The sequence below is a fragment of the Salvelinus sp. IW2-2015 genome, linkage group LG10, assembly GCF_002910315.2.
Source record: "Salvelinus sp. IW2-2015 linkage group LG10, ASM291031v2, whole genome shotgun sequence".
NCBI lineage: Eukaryota > Metazoa > Chordata > Actinopteri > Salmoniformes > Salmonidae > Salvelinus > Salvelinus sp. IW2-2015.
Window position 1 is genome coordinate 6,182,791 of NC_036850.1, and position 19,745 is coordinate 6,202,535.

Sequence of the window (19,745 nt, forward strand, 5' to 3'; positions counted from 1 at the left end):
ACGCAATTTGAAAATGTCAATATATGTTTTTTTAATTGGAGAATAACACGAGTGCAGCGAGATGCGTTAAAGACTATTGAGTGTTGAATTTGCTTCTTTGGAAGAATTGACCACTGAAGAACTGCCACCGAAGGCTCACRGATGGTTTCTGTGGGGAATATACAATATGGGTGTGGGGTACATACGGTGGAGAGTAGAACCATTAAAATAACTGTCATCATTCGAGAGTGCTCTGAAGACTATACGGGCAAAGTGACCCATATATATTGAATTGTGTCTATAAAATAAGTCACAAAAGGGAAAGTCTTCTACATGCCACCACTGAATGTATTATAGAGAGCTATAAGGTCATGGCTTCCCTGCCAGGATTGGAAGAGCATGCACATGTATCTAGCCATCACAGGCATTAAAATAAGTTACAGTATATCCAGAGATATCCAGGCAGGAAAAAAAACTGGCATCTTCAGGATACACAAGCCAGTGATGCGTGCCTTTGCAACATGTAATTAAAAAAAAAAAGTATAATAAGTAAATGTAACATGCACCATCACAATAAAGATACATTATGATACTGTATGAAGAAAATGTATTTCAGAAGCATAGAATATGAGTTGGCCTACTGTATGTTATCTGGCTATGCGTCATGCCACACGCTGGAGGCTTGTTCATTTAGCAGACAAGATATTCTTTTAAATCCCATGCCATTTTTTTTTTAAATATTAGTGTAACGTCCTGACCAGAGTTCTTATGTGTTGTGCTTGTTTTAGTGTTGGTCAGGACGTGAGCTGGGTGGGAATTCTATGTTGTGTGTCTAGTTTGTCTGTTTCTGTGTTCAGCCTAATATGGTTCTCAATCAGAGGCAGCTGTCAATCRTTGTCCCTGATTGAGAATCATATATAGGTGGCTTGTTTTGTGTTGGGGATTGTGGGTGGTTGTCTTCTGTCTTTGTGTTCTGCACCAGATAGGACTGTATCGGTTTTCACATTTTCTTGTTTTGTTGATTGTAGTGTTCTCATGTATTCTTTATTAAATCATGTTGAACACTAGCCTCGCTGCGTGTTGGTCCTCTCCTTCATCCCAGGAAGAAAACCGTTACAATTAGATGATTTTATAGTATGAAGAATATAATTGAACTTAAGTACATAAAATAGAAAGGATATTTTGCCCATCCTGGAGTGCGTGTGCATGTGAAGTGGCTATGTTGGAGCATAAAAGTGATCATTTGAAACAGGTCCTATATGCTAGATKTAGAGTTATTTGACCACGTTAATTGTGAAAGATAAAGACCTTAGAATGCTGTAGAAATCCAAACAAATATGGGCTGCGTGATGCGACTAAAGGCTTTTGATGATTTGAGAAAGTCACCAAAAAAAGCTTGCGCTCTGTTCCTTGCCTCAGACTGCACATGCTGTTCTCTCATCAAGTGATCATATTTTTCACCCATCAGACTATTCTCAATGTAATCATGTCTTTACTAAGATGTCGAATTAGTTTCGATTTAGAATGGCCTATTATCAAATTGTCAGGAACAGGAGCAGGGGGAAAAATACATGTCATTCATATGCACCCGAATAGCGAATGGAGACCACTTTCCCGTCAGTTCGTTTTTCATTCATGCAGGTAGGCTACTCAGGTTATTTCACTCCACACATCAACCGCTGTTTGAGGAGCATGCAGCTATTCATATGCCATGGGCTCTCCAACCCTGTTCCTGCCGCTAACCAGTGCTTAATTTGGGAAAGCAAGTTAAATCTGTTTGTGAACATCAATAGTAACATGTWTTCACAACTAAACATATTTTATTTAACTGTTGACATCCCCTCTCTCTGGAAAGGAATGAAGGAGGGAGGGGAGGAGATGGAAATGCACGGTGGTGAGATATTCTGTAGCTAAAGGTCATGTCAGCCTATTAACTATGAAAATATTAAAAATGCACTATTACTAGGCTATTCAAAACCAAATACAAATTCACTATACTTGTAGTATAGTCGCACAAGCTGCACAATCAATGAACCAACAGCATTGCCTAGACCTATACCTTCTCTCCCAGACTCATGGATCGAAAGTTTGAAGCATAGCATAAGGTAACGAGTCCATAAGTATGCCTAATAATACAGTCCACACTCAAAGGTCATTACTAGAATTTGTTTCATTTTGGAGTAAAGGCTAAACCAATTCCGTACCAAAGACATCTTAAATCAGTTGTTTTAAAATGTTTTTCTGCCATGCATAATAWAAGTAGGCTATGTATTGTATAAGGGCACCATCATCGGGCTTGGACTCATATATAGGCCTATGCTATGCATAAGCTCTAATATGCATGAGGGTTTTGAATGAATCATCCCCTTATAAAGCGCTGTCCATTTGGATGTGCTAGACTTTGTAACAACATCCCAAATGACCATGTTTTTCACTCAGTTTCAACCTGTTATTGAACTTCTTTCTTCAAATTCATCAATCAAAGTGAAGTGAGTTTTAAAAGCACATCCAGTTTTGATGATAAGTGTCTGATGTGATTTTCTATAGCATTTGCATTGAGGGACAATAGAGCCCGGAGTACCGGGCCATTAACGACACAATGGTCGTTAGTGAGTTTGGTACTACGAACGCATGTCTATAGTACATAAGAGGAGATTACCGTTGTCAACCGTCACGTGGAATTTTACTGCGGTCATGACTCATGACTGCTGGTGTGGCAGTAATACGGTGACCCCAACAGCCCTAGCCACCACCATGCTTCACGGTAGGGATGGTGTTAGACAGGTGATGAGCTGTGCCTGGTTTTCTCCAGACATAGCGCTTTACATTTAGGCCAAACACCTCAATGTGTGTCTCATCAGACCATAGAATGTGTTGCCTTATGCTCTCAGAGTCTTTCACGTGCCTTTTTGCAAAATCCAGGCGTGCTGTCATGTGCCTTTTTCTCAGGAGTGGCTTATGTCTGGCCACTCTCCCATAAAGCCCAGATTGGTGAAGTGCTGTAGAGACTGTTGTCCTTGTGGCAGGTTCTCCATCTCAGCCAAGGAAGTCTCAGAGTGGTCATTGGGTTCTTGGTCATCTCATTGCTCAGTTTGGTTGGACGGCCAGCTCTAGTCAGAGTCTGGGTACTTACATATTTTTTCCATTTCCCAATGATGGAGACCACTGTGCTCTTGGAAACTTTCAACAATCTAGAAATTGTTTTATAGCCTTCCCCAGATATATGCCTCATTACAATTATATCTCAGAGATCTACAGACAGTTCCTTGGACTTTGTGGTATCGTTTCTGCTCTAAAGTGCACTGTCAACTGTGGGACCTTATATAGACAGGTGTGTTTCTTTCTAAATCATGTCCAAACAATTGAATTGGCCACAGGTGGACTCCAATCAAGTTGTGGTAACATCTCAAGGATGATCAAAGGAAATTGGATGCATCTGAACTCAATTTGGAGTGTCACAGCAAGGGGGTGTGAATACTTATGTAAATGAGATAATGTCCAAAAACATGTTTAGACTTTGTCATTATGGGGTAATGTGTGTAGATGGGGGGGGATCTATATTTAATCAATGTTGAAWTCAGGCTGTAATACAACAAAATGTGGAATAAGTCAAGGGGTATGATTACTTTCAGAAGGCACTGTATGTGTTGGAACACAGTAACAGCTTCTTTCTATAATGACAAAATAAAAKAAATACCCTAACCACCAAGACGCAGGGCCAGCAAGATGCGTGGCCAAATGATGAAAACATCAGTAGCCTAAACATCATTGTAAACGACAAGTAGCCTTGATAAATAGTGAAAATCATCACAAAAGCAATAATGTCGATATGCCCATTATTGTTAGCTCATAAAATAGTCGGGTCTTGTCAGATCGTGTTCACACTGTGTGCATCTTCATGCAATGTTAGCTGTTATCCCTTGTCCTAACAGTTGACACAAATCTTCGTACCTTTCACTTGCTTGACACACAGTACCTTTGTTTGGTTGTAGTGCGTAATAGTATCCAGTTCTCTCTTTATTGTTTCCATCATCTTGTCATTCTTCAGCACCGTTGCACAACCGCTGTGCAGGTGCCTTATTTTGTGCAGAGGGAGGGAGCTCCCAACTCACTTTGTTCATGGTGCCGGGCCAATGACGGCACCAAGAAATTGTCCATGGTGACAATGTAAGGTTCCACAAGCTTCATCACCACATTCTCCAACAGTCGCTCACCTGATGCCCGATATTTTCCCATATATTGAAAGTCGTTCAGCATGTACAATTACGCACACTCTCACTGTAGCCTAGACTCCTCCAAGTAGGCTAGAGTAGACTGATGAGACTGTTTGGATTCTGTGGACTGATATAGGGTACATACACACAACCCCCCAGCCCCCCCCCCCCCTAATTTGGGTGGTGGAGCATTCTTGATACACATGGGAAACTGTTTAGCGTGGAAAAACCCAGCAGCGTTATGGTTCTTGACACTAACCGGTTCGCCTGGCACCTACTATCATAACCCGTTCAAAGGCACTTAAATCTTTTGTCTTGCCCATTCACTCTCTGGTACACATACACAATCCCTGTTTCAATATCTCAAGACTTAAAAATACCTACTATCATAACCCGTTCACTTTTGTGAATGTCCCCACAATGTTCTCACCAGACTGTTCCAACAGCCTAATGAAACATTCTGGGAACCTTTAAAGAGCACATTAAATGTCTTACAGGAACGTTCTTGCAACATCAGGCAAATGTTTATACAAACATACTATAATCATCACCAAGAATGGACAGTTTTTGTGTTATGAGAACATTTGCCGCGACCTAACGAATTTGTTGAGAACTTCACTGAACCAATTTTGGTTTGCTGGGAAAACATTACTGGTACATGTGTTATTACATTACCTGGAAACCTAATGAATGTTCTGAGAACTTTCACTGAACCAATTTGGTTTGCTGGAAAACATTACTGGGTTACATTTGTGTTATTACATTACCTGGAAACCTAATGAATGTGTCTCTCTGAATGTTTTTGAGATGTTATCATCCTAATGTTAGATAAAACTCTAACTAGAACTTAATGGGAATCTTAACTAATGTTCTGGGAATGTTCCCGGTTGGCTGTGTTACTCTTGGAAGCAAACCATGAAAAGGAGCCACACAATTGGAATGGTGTCTTCTCATCAGTTAGAATAAAATGCTATCATATATAAAACATGTGAAGTATTAGCAATAAAGTATTTTTGTATTTGTACATAAAAATGCCCAACACTTATGTTCACTGCAAACATCACTGCAGTTCTATAACAGTCACACCCAGTGGCTTATTGGTAAAGTCATCAATACCTACATTTCTTGATTAAACCTATAGCTGACCTCAGCATCACCACTGCAACGCTGAAAAAACATTGAAGTCAGTGAAGTGTCTACCTCTTACTTTGCGTTGAAGTCAATACCTTTGGTCAGGTCTTACACATCACTGACAGTTCCGATTGCTCACTGTGCCTCATTTGACTAAACAAGAACTGAAAACTGGAATTAAATCAAAAGTAGCCTCTTTTGTTTACTATATCACCTGTGTTTAATTTTTTAAAGCCCATAATAATTATTAGGTTGAAGAGTTGAAAAATTCAGGGAGATTGAAAAATACGGATGTTCTGGATGAGCATTCCTGAGAGATTTGGGGACAACGATTTCCAACCTGTGACACAAGCCCCAAAATAGTCCATGCATCCTTGAGATTGAAATTGAACGGTCGAGAGGACCAACTGGACTATTCAAACAATTTTCTATTGGAAGAATTAAACTCAGCGGGGAGGATTGAGCCCTATTCTAGCCACTGTCATTATTGCATCTGAAAGAGCTTAAAAAATGACAGGTCTGAGGGATCAAATCTCGCATTTATGAAATGGTAATAGGAGGCACTGTGGCAGAAATGTCAACTGACATTTCTCGACCCAGCCCTCCAAACAAAAACCGAAAGGTCAGCCTATGTCCCCGTAAATGCCAATGATTATTACATGAATTCTTAGATACAAAAAATACAACACTTAAAAAGGTCAATTCTTCCAATTAGAATGGGATTATAATGTGTAGTTGTGTGTAAGCGTATAGTTTACTTTATGTGATAGACCTGTGGATTTATTTCACTGATGGGGGTTACATTTTATTATAGTTGGTTTATGATACCAGAGCTTGTAGTCTTGTCCAGGTCTCCCTTATCTCAATGGGTCTTCATGGATTGCATAAGGATTCATTTATATATTTAACACCATATACTGATTTATGTATACTAGTTTCCAAGGAATTTGGCAATGCAGCATAGATCTGACTTAAATTTCAACAACATCTCAGAAAAGGTTTGGCATCGGATAATGTACTTCTCGCTTGTGGAAACAGATGCAACACATGACAAGTTAGATTTATTTTTGGAAAGGGGCTTATTCACTTTGAGATGTGACAACAGTGTAAATAATGTGTGGCATGTCAATGACCATAGGAGTTGACAAGACAGCACAAACAGATTTGGAACCTGCAAGTTATCTGTCAGAAGCTGTACACATCATGAAACCAAAGGAAACATTCCAGGGTGGTAACAGAATAATGCACGTTGCACTGACTACAGTATAAGAGGGGAAAGCAATTGTGCAAAAGCCTGTGAGTCCTCTGTGTACTGGCCATCCCTTCCAGTGGGAACTTACTAATCGCAGACTCAATTAAGCCAAGTGCCCCCAGATAGGATCATCTTTTCAGGGTGGACTGGAGCACCTGTTTACTCCTGGTCTGGTACCATAATAAAGCAGCCCCTTTCACTTTGTGCTTACCTTGAAAATTAAATCCTTTTTCCCGTACCGCAGCTCTTTCAGTTGAGCCTGGATTTTTTTGGACTGCAAGTAGAAGATAAGAAAATAAGTGTTAGCTTATTCAAATAGTGAAATTGGTTTTAGATCACGTAGAAGGATTTTGCCAGATGCAGCGGAGCACACCTTTGTGCGTGTTACTGGGGAAAAGCTCCGGCTCAAAGGAGGGACCTACAGAGAGCAAGAAAATGTAAAATCTCCCATTCAGTGAACTGCAAAGCCCACACAATTATTCAGTCACGCACTGGCTACTTGCCCACTGTCTAAAGCCCTATTCCCACTCCCACACCACACAACCTCTACCACACATACAGTTCCATGGTAGCACCCCTCCCTTCTCATCTCGATGGCGACACACAYTCACACATACAGACACACACAGAGCTCAGACAGTCTGCAAAATACATGGCTTTCCCTGGCCGCCGATCTTAACTGCAGCACACGTGTGCACAAACACACACGGTGCCCAGCTATCCCTGACATTACACTACTATTGTTACACATCGGTAAGCTCATGGAAGCACATGGGGGTTGGTTCCCTGATGCTGGAGATACAGTCAGTCCTCTTGGGGCCTTTGCACTAATAAGCGTTTAACAGGTGTTTTCGTCCTCCGGGGAAGTAACTTCTTTAAACAAAAGGTGGATAACATGAAAGGTAGAAAGCCCTATTTTAAAAGAATACATAAAAAGTCCAAGTTTAAAAGACTACATTAAAAAGGTGAAAGTGAAATGAGGTTAGGGACAGATCAAAATTTACTGGGGGGAGGTGTGGTCCAAAATAGTGAAACTTATATTTTTGCTTTAGGGGCACAGGGAAGGGTAATGCATTTTTTCCCCTGGTTTACTTTTACTCTTCTGCTCATATTTTCCCTATAAACAAAGGCTTGACTTACTTTTGATATTACCCTAATAAAGTTTAGATACGTTTGTGAAGGTGTGGCTATTATTCAGCTTAAACTATTGCAGGCCTATGATATGAATATCATATAGTGAACACCTAAGCCTATAGGCCTTTGCATGAAATGCCCTCATACATTTAGTGCTAAAATATTTGACAACTGAACAGTGAGGTGGTGGACAACTATTGTTTTAGGAAAGTAGCCTAAACCCCTCCCAAAATATAGGCGATAAAGTTTTGCATGTGCTACACAGTGTTTTTGTAATTTCGGCTGTTTTTAAGGACACGTAAATGTTGCTCATTTGGCCAACATCCCTTGTTAAGTGATGACGCTGCCTGCGCCAGGTTGGATCTGAATGCATATGGATGTCCATTACATTTCTCAAATGTCCGGTAAATTAAAATCTTCCCTCTCATGTTGTCCGGCGCCAAAGTTTCCTAAAGGAAACTGAAAAGGCATATTGTTTTCATTAAGATTTTAGAATATTCACATTAAAGTCGGTCGCTAATTGGATGGAAACCTAGCTATAGACACCCTGAAGACTCTGGTAAGTGCGCTAGTCCAGTGTCACTTTGATTTTRCCTGCACTTCATGGTTCACCAGCAGCMCCAAACATCTAAGCTACCAGCCAAACAAGCTTGTAAGAAATGTACTTAAACACCCCCCTCACACTCATCTGGAGGTTGAGCATTTTCTTCATTTCTATCTATGTAATGTGTCTATCTATGTAATTGTACATGTATTTATGTATAAAATAGGGACCATAATAAAAATAAATCACCGACACCCGGTCACTTTAAAAAATCTTTGAGTATACAGTTAGAAGTTTACATACACTTAGGTTGGAATCATTAAAACTCTTTTCTCAACCACTCCACAAATTTCTCTATAACAAACTATAGTTTTGCCAAGTCGGTTAGGACATCTACGTTGTGCATGACAAAAGCAATTTTTCCAACAATTGTTTACAGACAGATTATTTCACTGTATCACAATTCCAGTGGGTCAGACATTTATATACACTAAGTTGACTGTGCCTTTAATAAACAGCAAGGAAAATTCCAGAAAATGATGTCATGGCTTTAGAAGCTTCTGATAGGCTAATTGACATAATTTCAGTCAATTGGAAGTGTACCTGTGGATGTATTTCAAGGCCTACCTTCAGTGCCTCTTTGCTTGACGTCATGGGAAAATCTAAAGAAATCAGCCAAGAACTCAGGAAAAAAATTGTAGACAAGTCTGGTTCATCCTTGGGAGCAATTTCCAAACGCCTGAAGGTACCACGTTCATCTGTACAAACAATAGTACGCAAGATTAAACACCATGGGACCACGCAGCCGTCATACCGCTCAGGAAGGAGATGCGTTCTGTCTCCTAGAGATGAACGTACTTTGGTGCAAAAAGTGCAAATCAATCCCAGAACAACAGCAAAGGACCTTGTGAAGATGCTGAAGGAAACAGGTACAAAAGTATCTATATCCACAGTAAAACGAGTCCTATATCGACATAACTTGAAAGGCCGCTCAGCAAGGAAGAAGCCACTGCTCCAAAACCGCCATAAAAAAGCCAGACTACGGTTTGTGGGGACACATGGGGCCAAAGATCGCACTTTTTGGAGAAATGTCTTCTGGTCTGATGAAACAAAATAGAACTCTTTGGCCATAATGACCATCGTTATGTTTGGAGGAAAAAGGGGGAGGCTTGAAAGCCAAAGAACACCATCCCAACTGTGAAGCACGGGGGTGGCAGCATCATGTTGTGGGGGTGCTTTKCTGCAGGAGGGATTGGTGCACTTCACAAAATAAATGGCATCATGAGGAAGGAAAATGATGTGGATATATTGAAGCAACATAAAGACATCAGTCAGGAAGATAAAGCTTGGTCGCAAATGGGTCTTCCAAATGGACAATGACCCAAAGCATACTTCCAAAGTTGTGGCAAAATGGCTTAAGAACAACAAAGTCAAGGTATTGGAGTGGCCATCACAAAACTCTGACGTCAATCCTATAGAGAATTTGTGGGCAGAACTGAAAAAGCGTGTGCGAGCAAGGAGGCCTACAAACCTGACTCAGTTACACCAGCTCTGTCAAGAGGAATGGGCCAAAATTCACCTAGCTTTTTGTGGGAAGGTTGTGGAAGGCTACCCAAAACATTTGACCCAAGTTAAACAATTTAAAGGCAATGCTCCCAAATACTAATTGAGTGTATGTAAACTTCTGACCCACTGGGAATGTGATGAAAGAAATAAAAGCCGAAATAAATCATTCTCTCTATTATTCTGACATTTCACATTCTTAAAATAAAGTGGTGATCCTAACTGACCTAAGACAGGGAATTTTTACTAGGATTAAATGTCAGGAATTGTGAAAAACTGAGTTTAAATGTATTTGGCTAAGGTGTATGTGTTTTTTTTTTTAAATGACAATTAAAATTAATCACTCAATCAATCCAAACTGTACAGCGGACAATTGATGAATGCAAAGAGACATCTGTTACAAAACACCAAAAAGTCTAAAATACTGGGTAAGCCTACAAGGTAGGGAGGGATGTATTTTCTGTTTGTCGGGATTGATATTTATGTGGTGTTGAAAACGCAAACCGTGATATTGAAGTTCCCAAAGTCAGTATGCTTTGTTTGTTGGTTGTGTGGTGCATTAGCACAGAAACCTGTTGATGGAAAATTTGTTGCCTATATTTTATATAATTATAAATATGGCATCAAAATCTTGAAAATCTGATTTCCCCCTTGCTGATCATTGTCTGCAGCCGGATCTGATCGTAGTGTAATGAAACCGGCAGGGAGAGTGAGCTCATCTGTGGTGGTCGGCGAACCATCAACCTTCTGGCCAGCAGCCCTCCGTGGCATCGAATGTGCCACAAAATCAGGCTGATGTGGCAAAGTCGATATCCATGTCTATAAACACAGGGTTACTGTTATTTGTGATCGTAAACATTATTATGAGTTAATTCTATGAGGGGGGAGGAATTTAAATTTATTTGTACAAGGGGAGGGTAGTGTGAAAATATTTTTTACTTTTGGGAGAGGGGCACAACTTTTTTTATGACACCTTGAGTTGGACCAGTTCCTCCCCCCCCAGTAAATTTCAATCTGTCCCTTAGCGTTTCATGTTTTGGCAGTTTGTTTAAGCTCTTCAAGTTTGTTTCGACTAGAATAAACTKGGCACTGAGTGTCAAAAGTGAGTTGAAATTGTAACCCAAGCACAGTTAACTTTTCACTGATCATAGACTTGAGTGATCGTTATTAACAACCAATGTTGTTAATTCATTTTGTAACATGTCGAAGTGCATGCTAAATCTTTTCAGTCACCTGAGGGAGAATAAGCGTTGTCGTGCCCTCTTCACGACTGTCTTGGAGTGTTTGGGGTATGATAGTTTGTTAGTGATGTGGACACCAAGGAACTTGTAGCTCTCGACTTGTTCCAACTACAGCCCTGTCGATATGAATGAGGGCGTGCTCGGCCCTCCTTTTCCTGTAGTTGACAATCAGCTCCTTTGTCTTGCTCACGTTGAGCGAGGGGTTGTTGTCCTGGCACCACACTGCCATGTCTCTGACCTCCTCTCTATAGGCTGTCTCATTGTTGTCGGTGATCAAGCCTACCCCCGTTGTGTCGTGCTTGGCCACGCAGTCGTGGGTGAACAGGGAGTACAGGAGGGGACTAAGCACGCACCCCTGAGGGGCCCCCGTGTTGATGATCAGCGTGGCAGATGTGTTGTTGCCTAACAATATCAACTGGGTGCGGCCCGCCAGGAAGTCCAGGATCCAGTTGCAGAAGGAGCTGTTTAGTCCCAGGGTCCTTAGCTCATTGATCAGCTTTGAGGGCTCTATGGTGTTGAACGCTGAGCTCTAGTCAATGAATAGCATTCTCACATAGGTGTTCCTTTTGTCCAGGTGGGAAAAGGCAGTGTGGAGTGCAATAGAGATTGCATCATCTGTGGATCTGTTAGGGCAGTATGCAAATTGGAGTGGGTCTAGGGTTTCTGGGATAATGGTGTTGACGTGAGCCATGATCAGCCATTCAAAGCACTTCATGGCTACAGATGTGAGTGCTATGGGGCAGTAGTCATTTAGGCAGGTTACCTTGGCTTTCTTGGGCACAGAGGCTATGGTGGTCTACTAGATACATATAGGTATTACAGACCCGGTCAGGGAGAGGTTGAACATGTCAGTGAAGACACTTGCCAGTTAGTCCACGCATGCTCTGAGTACACGTCCTGGTAATCCGTATGCGGCCTTGTGAATGTTGACCTGTTTAAAGGTCTTGCTCACATTGGTTACGGGGAGCATGATCAAACAGTCATCCGGAACAGCTGGTGCTCTCATGCATGCTTCAGTGTTGCTTGCCTCGAAGCGAGCATAAAAGTAATTTAGCCAGTCTGGTAGGCTTGCGTCACTGGGCAGCGCTCAGCTGATTTTCCCTTTCTAGTCCGTAATAGTTTGCAAGCCCTGCCACATGTGAAGGGAAATCGTAACTCTACAGCATACAATAACATTCTAGACGATTCTGTGCTTCCAACTTTGTGGCAACAGTTTGGGGAAGGCCCTTTCCTGTTTCAGCATGACAATGCCCCCGTGCACAAAGCGAAGTCCATACAGAAATGGTTTGTCGAGATCGATGTGGAAGAACTTTACTGGCCTGCACAGAGCCCTGACCTCAACCCCATCGAACACCTTTGGGATGAATTGGAACGCTGTGCCCAACCTCACTAATGCGCTTGTGGCTGAATGGAAGCAAGTCCCCGCAGCAATGTTCCAACATCCAGTGGAAAGCCTTCCCAGCAGAGTTGGGGCTGATATAGCAGCAAATGGGGACCAAATCCATATTAATGCCCATCATTTTGGAATGACATGTTCGACAAGCAGTCCACATACTTTTGGTCATGTAGTGTACGTTCATCTGAGTGGCCATTGAAAGTGTCCATTGACAGCAGGATCAAGATGATAGGAAGTGTACCGGTCAAGCTTTTAAGGGTTTTGGTTTCTCTTCAGTGACTATGTTACTGAGGAAAAAAGTATATATGTTTACACCTCCCTCAAATGACTGGAGAAAGAGCTGCTGGGACTTGAAAAAACATTGCCTTTTTGAAGAGACAAAAACATACATTTAGAGCAGGGAAAAGCCTAATGGCACACAACATAAAGCCTTGTGTTGTTTATCGTCGGCGTCCTCGAAAAACCTTGTATGTCCATATTTGCCTATTTTTATCTTTTTTACATAGACTGAAAGTAATCATTCCCCTCCATGTGCTGTGAAAGTTTCATGACTTTAGGACCAATCAAAGCAATTCAAAATATCACACTGCTTTTTCAAATGCTGAAAAGTTAACTGTTTCGGGGTACAACGTTATCCAAGGCACCGCTGGTTGCTTTTGCTGGGTAGGCTGTTCTAAGGGGCTTGTGTGCAGGAGAGATTCAGCCACTTGGGATACTATTAAAGTTAAACAAAAAGTGATTATTCATTATTAAAAGCTAAAATATTTTGCCAGMCTTCATGACAAGCACTCTTATGAAGGCTGCAATGCCAAAATTGTTTAAAAAAATAATATATGCATGATCAGAGTAACTGCATGTAAAATGAGGGACAGTCTAATCAATGAAGACTTGGGACCCAATTCAATCCACCTGAATTATGACCTTATTTTTTTAACCTAGGCCCACTGTTCATCGGTGTGATTGAAAAGGCTTACCTCTTCTGCATGGACATCACACAGTTTGTTGCCAGATAGCAGTTTATTTTTCAAGCTCTTGTTCTGCGAATAAAAAATGAATAAAAAGGTGGTATTAGTTAAGGGTTGATGAGAGAAAATCATTGATAACATTTAGTAATGGCTTGCACTGCTTTTCTGTTTTATCCGCAGTGACAAATGTAATTATATTAGACGATCATACAAGCCAGTTTCGATTCATCAGGCCTAAGTATTGACTACAGAACACATTTACAACAGCAAATGAGTTCATCAATGATCTAATTAGCTAATCCAGAGCCTATTCTTCAACCACTCTCTGTTTAACACATGCAGTACGAGAGTAACACGACTCAACATTGACTAATCACTCATGAACATGAATCAATAGAAACCACTGATAGCATGAGAGAGACATATACAGGTGCACTATTGTGCAACATTGTTCCTTCACTCACACAGATTCATCAGAACAACATGTGCAGGGATAGCTCATAGCAGTGGTGCTGACTGACTGGCATGCAGTAAGAGGTAAGAGGTGGCCTTACAAAGAACATGTTTTCTGTACCAGGGAATAAATAGCCCTCTTCCTAAGATTTGCTACATTTTTTATTTATTTTATTTCACCTTTATTTAACCAGGTAGGCAAGTTGAGAACAAGTTCTCATTTACAATTGCGACCTGGCCAAGATAAAGCAAAGCAGTTCGACACATATAACAACACAGAGTAAAACAAACATACAGTCAATAATACAGTAGAAAAATAAGTCTATATACAATGTGAGCAAATGAGGAAAGGCATAAAAAGGCCATGGTGGCAAAGTAAATACAATATAGCAAGTAAAACACTGGAATGGTAGATTTGCAGTGGAAGAATGTGCAAAGTAGAAATAGAAATAACGGGGTGCAAAGGAGCAAAATAAATAAATACAGTAGGGGAAGAGGTAGTTGTTTGGGCTAAATTATAGATGGGCTATGTACAGGTGCAGTAATCTGTGAGCTGCTCTGACAGCAGGTGCTTAAAGCTAGTGAGGGAGATAAGTGTTTCCAGTTTCAGAGATTGTTGTAGTTTGTTCCAGTCATTGGCAGCAGAGAACTGGAAGGAGAGGCGGCCAAAGGAKGAATTGGTTTTGGGGGTGACCAGAGAGATATACCTGCTGGAGGGTGTGCTACAGGTGGGTGCTGCTATGGTGACCAGCGAGCTGAGATAAGGGRGGACTTTACCTAGCAGGGTCTTGTAGATGACCTAGAGCCAGTGGGCTTGGCGACGAGTATGAAGCGAGGGCCAGCCAACGAGAGCGTACAGGTCGCAGTGGTAGGTAGTATATGGGGCTTTGGTAACAAAACGGATGGCACTGTGATAGACTGCATCCGATTTTTGAGTAGGGTATTGGAGGCTATTTTGTAAATGACATCGCCGAAGTCGAGGATCGGTAGGATGGTCAGTTTTACGAGGGTATGTTTGGCAGCATGAGTGAAGGATGCTTTGTTGCGAAATAGGAAGCCAATTCTAGATTTAACTTTGGATTGGAGATGTTTGATGTGAGTCTGGAAGGAGAGTTTACAGTCTAACCAGACACCTAGGTATTTGTAATTGTCCACATATTCTAAGTCAGAACCGTCCAGAATAGTGATGCTGGACGGGCGGGCAGGTGCAAGCAGCGATCTGTTGAATAGCATGCATTTAGTTTTACTTGTATTTAAGAGAGTTGTATGGCATTGAAGCTGGTCTGGAGGGTTGTTAACACAGTGTCCAAAGAAGGGCCAGAAGTATACAGAATGGTGTCGTCTGCATAGAGGTGGATCAGAGACTCACCAGCAGCAAGAGCGACATCATTGATTGCTACATATGTTGGTCATAGAAGTTGGTCATAGAAGTTGGTGATAGAAGTTGGTCATAGAAATATAAAACATGTTGGTTCCAATTTTGGTTCCATGCACTTTATCATAACTGTCCCTATGCATGTACACTACATGACCAAAGGTATATGGACACCTGCTTGTAAAATCATGACCATTACTATGGAGTTGGTCCCCCCTTTTCTGCTATAACAGCCTCCACTCTTCTGGGAAGGCTTTCTACTAGAGGTTGGAACATTGCTGCGGGAATTTGCTTCCATTCAGCCACAAGAGCATTAGTGAGGTTGGGTACTGATGTGGGGCGATTAGGCCTGGCTCGCAGTCAGCATTCCAATTCATCCCAAAGGTGTTCAGTGGGGTTGAAGTCAGGGCTCTGTGCAGGCCAGACAAGTTCTTCCACATCAATCTCAACAAATCATTTCTGTATGGACTTCGCTTTGTGCACGGGGGCATTGTCAAGCTGAAACAGGAAAGGGACTTCCCCAAACTGTTACCACCAAGTTGGAAGCACAGAATCGTCTAGAATGGCATTGTATGCTGTAGCGTTAAGATTTCCCTTCACTGGAACTAAGGGGCCTAGCCCGAAACAGTTGGCACTATGCATTCAGGCAGGTAGCGTTCTCCTGGCATCCACCAAACCCAGATTTGTCCGTCGGACTGCCAGATGGTGAAGTGTGATTTATCACTCCAGAGAAGGCGTTTCCACTCCTCCAGAATCCAATGGTAGCAAGCTTTACATCACTCCAGCCGACGCTTGGCATTGCACATGGTGATCTTAGGCTTTTGTGCAGCTGCTCGGCCATAGAAACCCATTTCATGAAGCGCCTGACGAACAGATATTGTGCTGACGTTGCTTCCAGAGGCAGTTTGGAACTCGGTAGTGAGTGTTGCAACCGAGGACAGACGATTTTTACGCGCTWCTCGCTTCAGCACTCAGCGGTCCTGTTCTGTGAGCTTGTGTGGCTCTTTGGACAGATGTTGCTCCTAGACGTTTCCACTTCACAATAACATCACTTACAGTTGACCGGGGCAGCTCTAGCAGGGCAGAGATTTGACAAACTGACTTATTGGAATGGTGGCATCCTATGATGGTGCCACTTTGAAAGTCACCGAGCTCTTCAGTAAGGCCATTCTACTACCAATAATTGTCTATGGAGATTGCATGACTGTGTGCTCGATTTTATACACCTGTCAGCAATGGGTGTAGCTGAAATAGCATAATCCACTCATTTGAAGGGGTGTCACACATACTTTTGAATATACCGTGCCTTCGGAAAGTATTCAGACCCCTTTACTTTTTCCACATTTTGTTACATTACAGCTGTATTCTAAAAAGGATTACATAAATAGAACATCTCAGAAATCTACACACAATACCCCATAATGACAAAGTGAAAACAGGTTTTTAGAAATGTTGGCCAATTTATTAAAAATAGAAAACATAAATACCTTATTTACATAAGTATTCAGCCCTTTGCTATGAGACCCAAAATTAGCTCAGGTGCATCCTGTTTCCATTGATCATCCTTGAGATGCAACTTGATTGGAGTCCACATGGAGTAAATTCAATTGATTTGACATGATTTGGAAAGGCTCACACCTGTCAATATAAGGCCCCACAGTTGACAGTGCATGTCAGAGCAAAAACCAAGCCATGAGGTCAAAGGAACTGTCCGTAGAGCTCCGAGACAGGATTTTGTCGAGACACAGATCTGGGGAAGGGTACCAAAAAATGGCTGCAACATTGAAGGTCCCCAAGAACACAGTGGCCATTCTTAAATGTTTGGAACCACCAAGACTCTTTCTAGAGCTGGCCGCCCGGCCAAACTGAGCAGTCGGGGGAGAAGGGCCTTGGTCAGGAATGTGACCAAGAACCTGATGGTCACTCTGACAGGGCTCTAGAATTCCTCTGTGGAGATGGGAGAACCTTTCAGAAGGACAACCAACTCTGCAGCACTCCACCAATCAAGCCGTTATGGTAGAGTGGCCAGACGGAAGCCAATCCTCAGTAAAAAGCACATGACAGCCCGCTTGGAGTTTGCCAAAAGGCACCTAAAGACTCTCAGACCATGAGAAACTAGATTCTCTGGTCTGATGAAACCAAGATTGAAGTCTTTCTCCTGAATGCCAAGCGTCACATCTGGAGGAAACCTGGCACCATCCCTACGATGAAGCATGGTGGTGGCAGTATCATGCRGTGGGGATGATTTTCAGCGGCAGGGACTGGTAAACTAGTCAGGATCGAGGCAAACATGAACGGAGCAAAGTACAGAGAGATCCTTGATGAAAACCTGGGCCTTCCAACAGGACAACGGCTCTAAGCACACAGCCAAGACAACGAAGGAGTGGCTTCGGGACAAGTCTCTGAATGTCCTTGAGTGGCCCAGCCAGAGACTGGACTTGAACCCGATCGAACATCTCTGGAGAGACCTGAAAATAGCTGTGCAACAACGCTCCCCATCCAACCTGACAGAGCTTGAGAGGATCTGCAGAGAATGGGAGAAACTCCCCAAATACAGATGTGCCAAGCTTGTAGCTTCAACAAAGTACTGAGTAAAGGGTCTGAAAGCAAATGTAATATTTCCGTAAAAATTAATACTCAGTCAAGGGTTTTTCTTTATTTTTTTACTATTTTCTACATTGTAGAATAATATTGAAGAAATCAAAACTATGGAATAACACATATGGAATCATGTAGTAACCAGAAAAGTGTAAAACAAATCAAAATATATTTTATATTTGAGATTCCTCAAATAGCCACCCTTTGCCTATGACAGCTTTGCACCAAAGATAACCCAGAGAACACCATCCCCACAGTGAAACATGGTGGTGGCAGCATCATGCTGTGAGGATGTTTTTCATCTGCAGGAACTGGGAAACTGGTCAGAATTGAAGGAATGATGGATGGCTCTAAATACAGGGAAATTCTTGCTGGAAACCTGTTTCAGTCTTCCAGAAATTTGAGACTGTGACGGAGGTTCACCTTCCAGCAGGACAATGACCCTAAGCATACTGCTAAAGCAACACTCGAGTGATTTAAGGGGAAACATTTAAATGTCTTGGAATTGCCTAGTCAAAGTCCAGACTTCAATCCAATTGAGAATCTGTGGTATCTTAAAGATTGCTGTACACCAGCGAACCCATCCAACTTGAAGGAGCTGGAGCAGTTTTGCCTTGAAGAATGGGCAAAGATCCCAGTGGCTAGATGTGCCAAGCTTATAGAAACATACCCCAAGAGACTTGCAGCTGTAACTGCTGCAAAAGGTGGCTCTACAAAGTATTGACTTTGGGGGGTGAATAGTTATGCATGCTCAAGTTTTCAGTTTTTTTGTCTTCTTGTTTGTTCCACAAGAAAACAAATTTTGCATCTTCAAAGTGGTAGGCATGTTGTGGAAATCAAATGATACAAACCCCTAAAAAATCTATTTTAATTCCAGGTTCTAAGGCAACAAAATTGGAAAAATGCCAAGAGGGGTGAATACTTTCGCAAGCCACTGTATCACTTTTTCTTGCTATCTCTCTCCCGCTTTTCTCTTTCTCTCTATGAAACACACACACACACACGCGCTCTCTTACACACAGAGTTAATGAGGTGGAATGACAGCGCTATGTGATTCAATGAGCTAGAATTGGCCAGGATTCCAGTCCAGACACTTACGCCTCCTCTCCTCTCTAAAGAAAGGGTACTGTGGCTGGGAGAAATGGCAGCTGTCATACAAGGTGACGTGTGCCTGCCCGAGAACAGACCCACAGTGAAATGTTGATCCAGTAGAGCTCATATGTCATGGAGAATTATGCTAAATGAGATATGGGTGAACCGCAAATGTCATAATATATTATGAACCAAGTGTTGCCATATTGGGAACCATGCGTGAACCTTATAATAAAAAGTGTGCGAGACATTACTGATTATGATCATACTTTCCTCTATATTTATTGTTCGCACTTACGCCACAATATCATTTTATTTGTATGTATCCTTTCGTTTATTTAACAAGGAAGTCCCTTGGGATGAGAATCTTTTTTTTTTAGGGAGACTGAATGAATTGGTATGCCTATGTATTTCCCCCGGTTTCTACTCTCTCTTTATTTCTCTCTCTACCCTCTGCAAGACAGGTAATTCTCTGAAAATCAGTATGTCTACTGAGAAGTGCTCAAGTTCTTTTAATTGCCAGTTTATTGTTTTTCACAGTACATCTGGCATTTGAAATATTTTTTTTCGCTGTATAAATAAATGAATACATATTTTTGTTTGACCTTTTAAGCTGTTCAGTGTGCTTATGTATTGGTCATCAGGCAAGCAATGCAGCATGAATATTGCAAAGCACAACTAAGACATGCCATTAGTAAGTGCTTTAGGGGGTGTCTGTCCAAATTATTCTGATAATTTTGTGAATGGAGGGGTAGATAGAGGATCACCTTATTTTGTCCCTCTTCAGTATATTAAAGGGATATTTCAG

General features: G+C 41.7%; 1 protein-coding gene across 1 annotated transcript in view; it reads right to left on the minus strand.

Moving 5' to 3' along the window:
* LOC111969208 (leucine zipper protein 2-like) overlaps positions 1-19,745 on the minus strand; it is a 170,617-nt gene that overhangs the window by 25,450 nt on the left and 125,422 nt on the right. The window contains exons 6-7 of the mRNA XM_023995169.2: positions 13,429-13,491; positions 6,788-6,850 (exon numbers count right to left, since the gene is read on the minus strand). Coding sequence (XP_023850937.1) covers positions 6,788-6,850; positions 13,429-13,491 — 126 coding nt within the window. The remainder of the gene's footprint in view (positions 1-6,787; positions 6,851-13,428; positions 13,492-19,745) is intronic.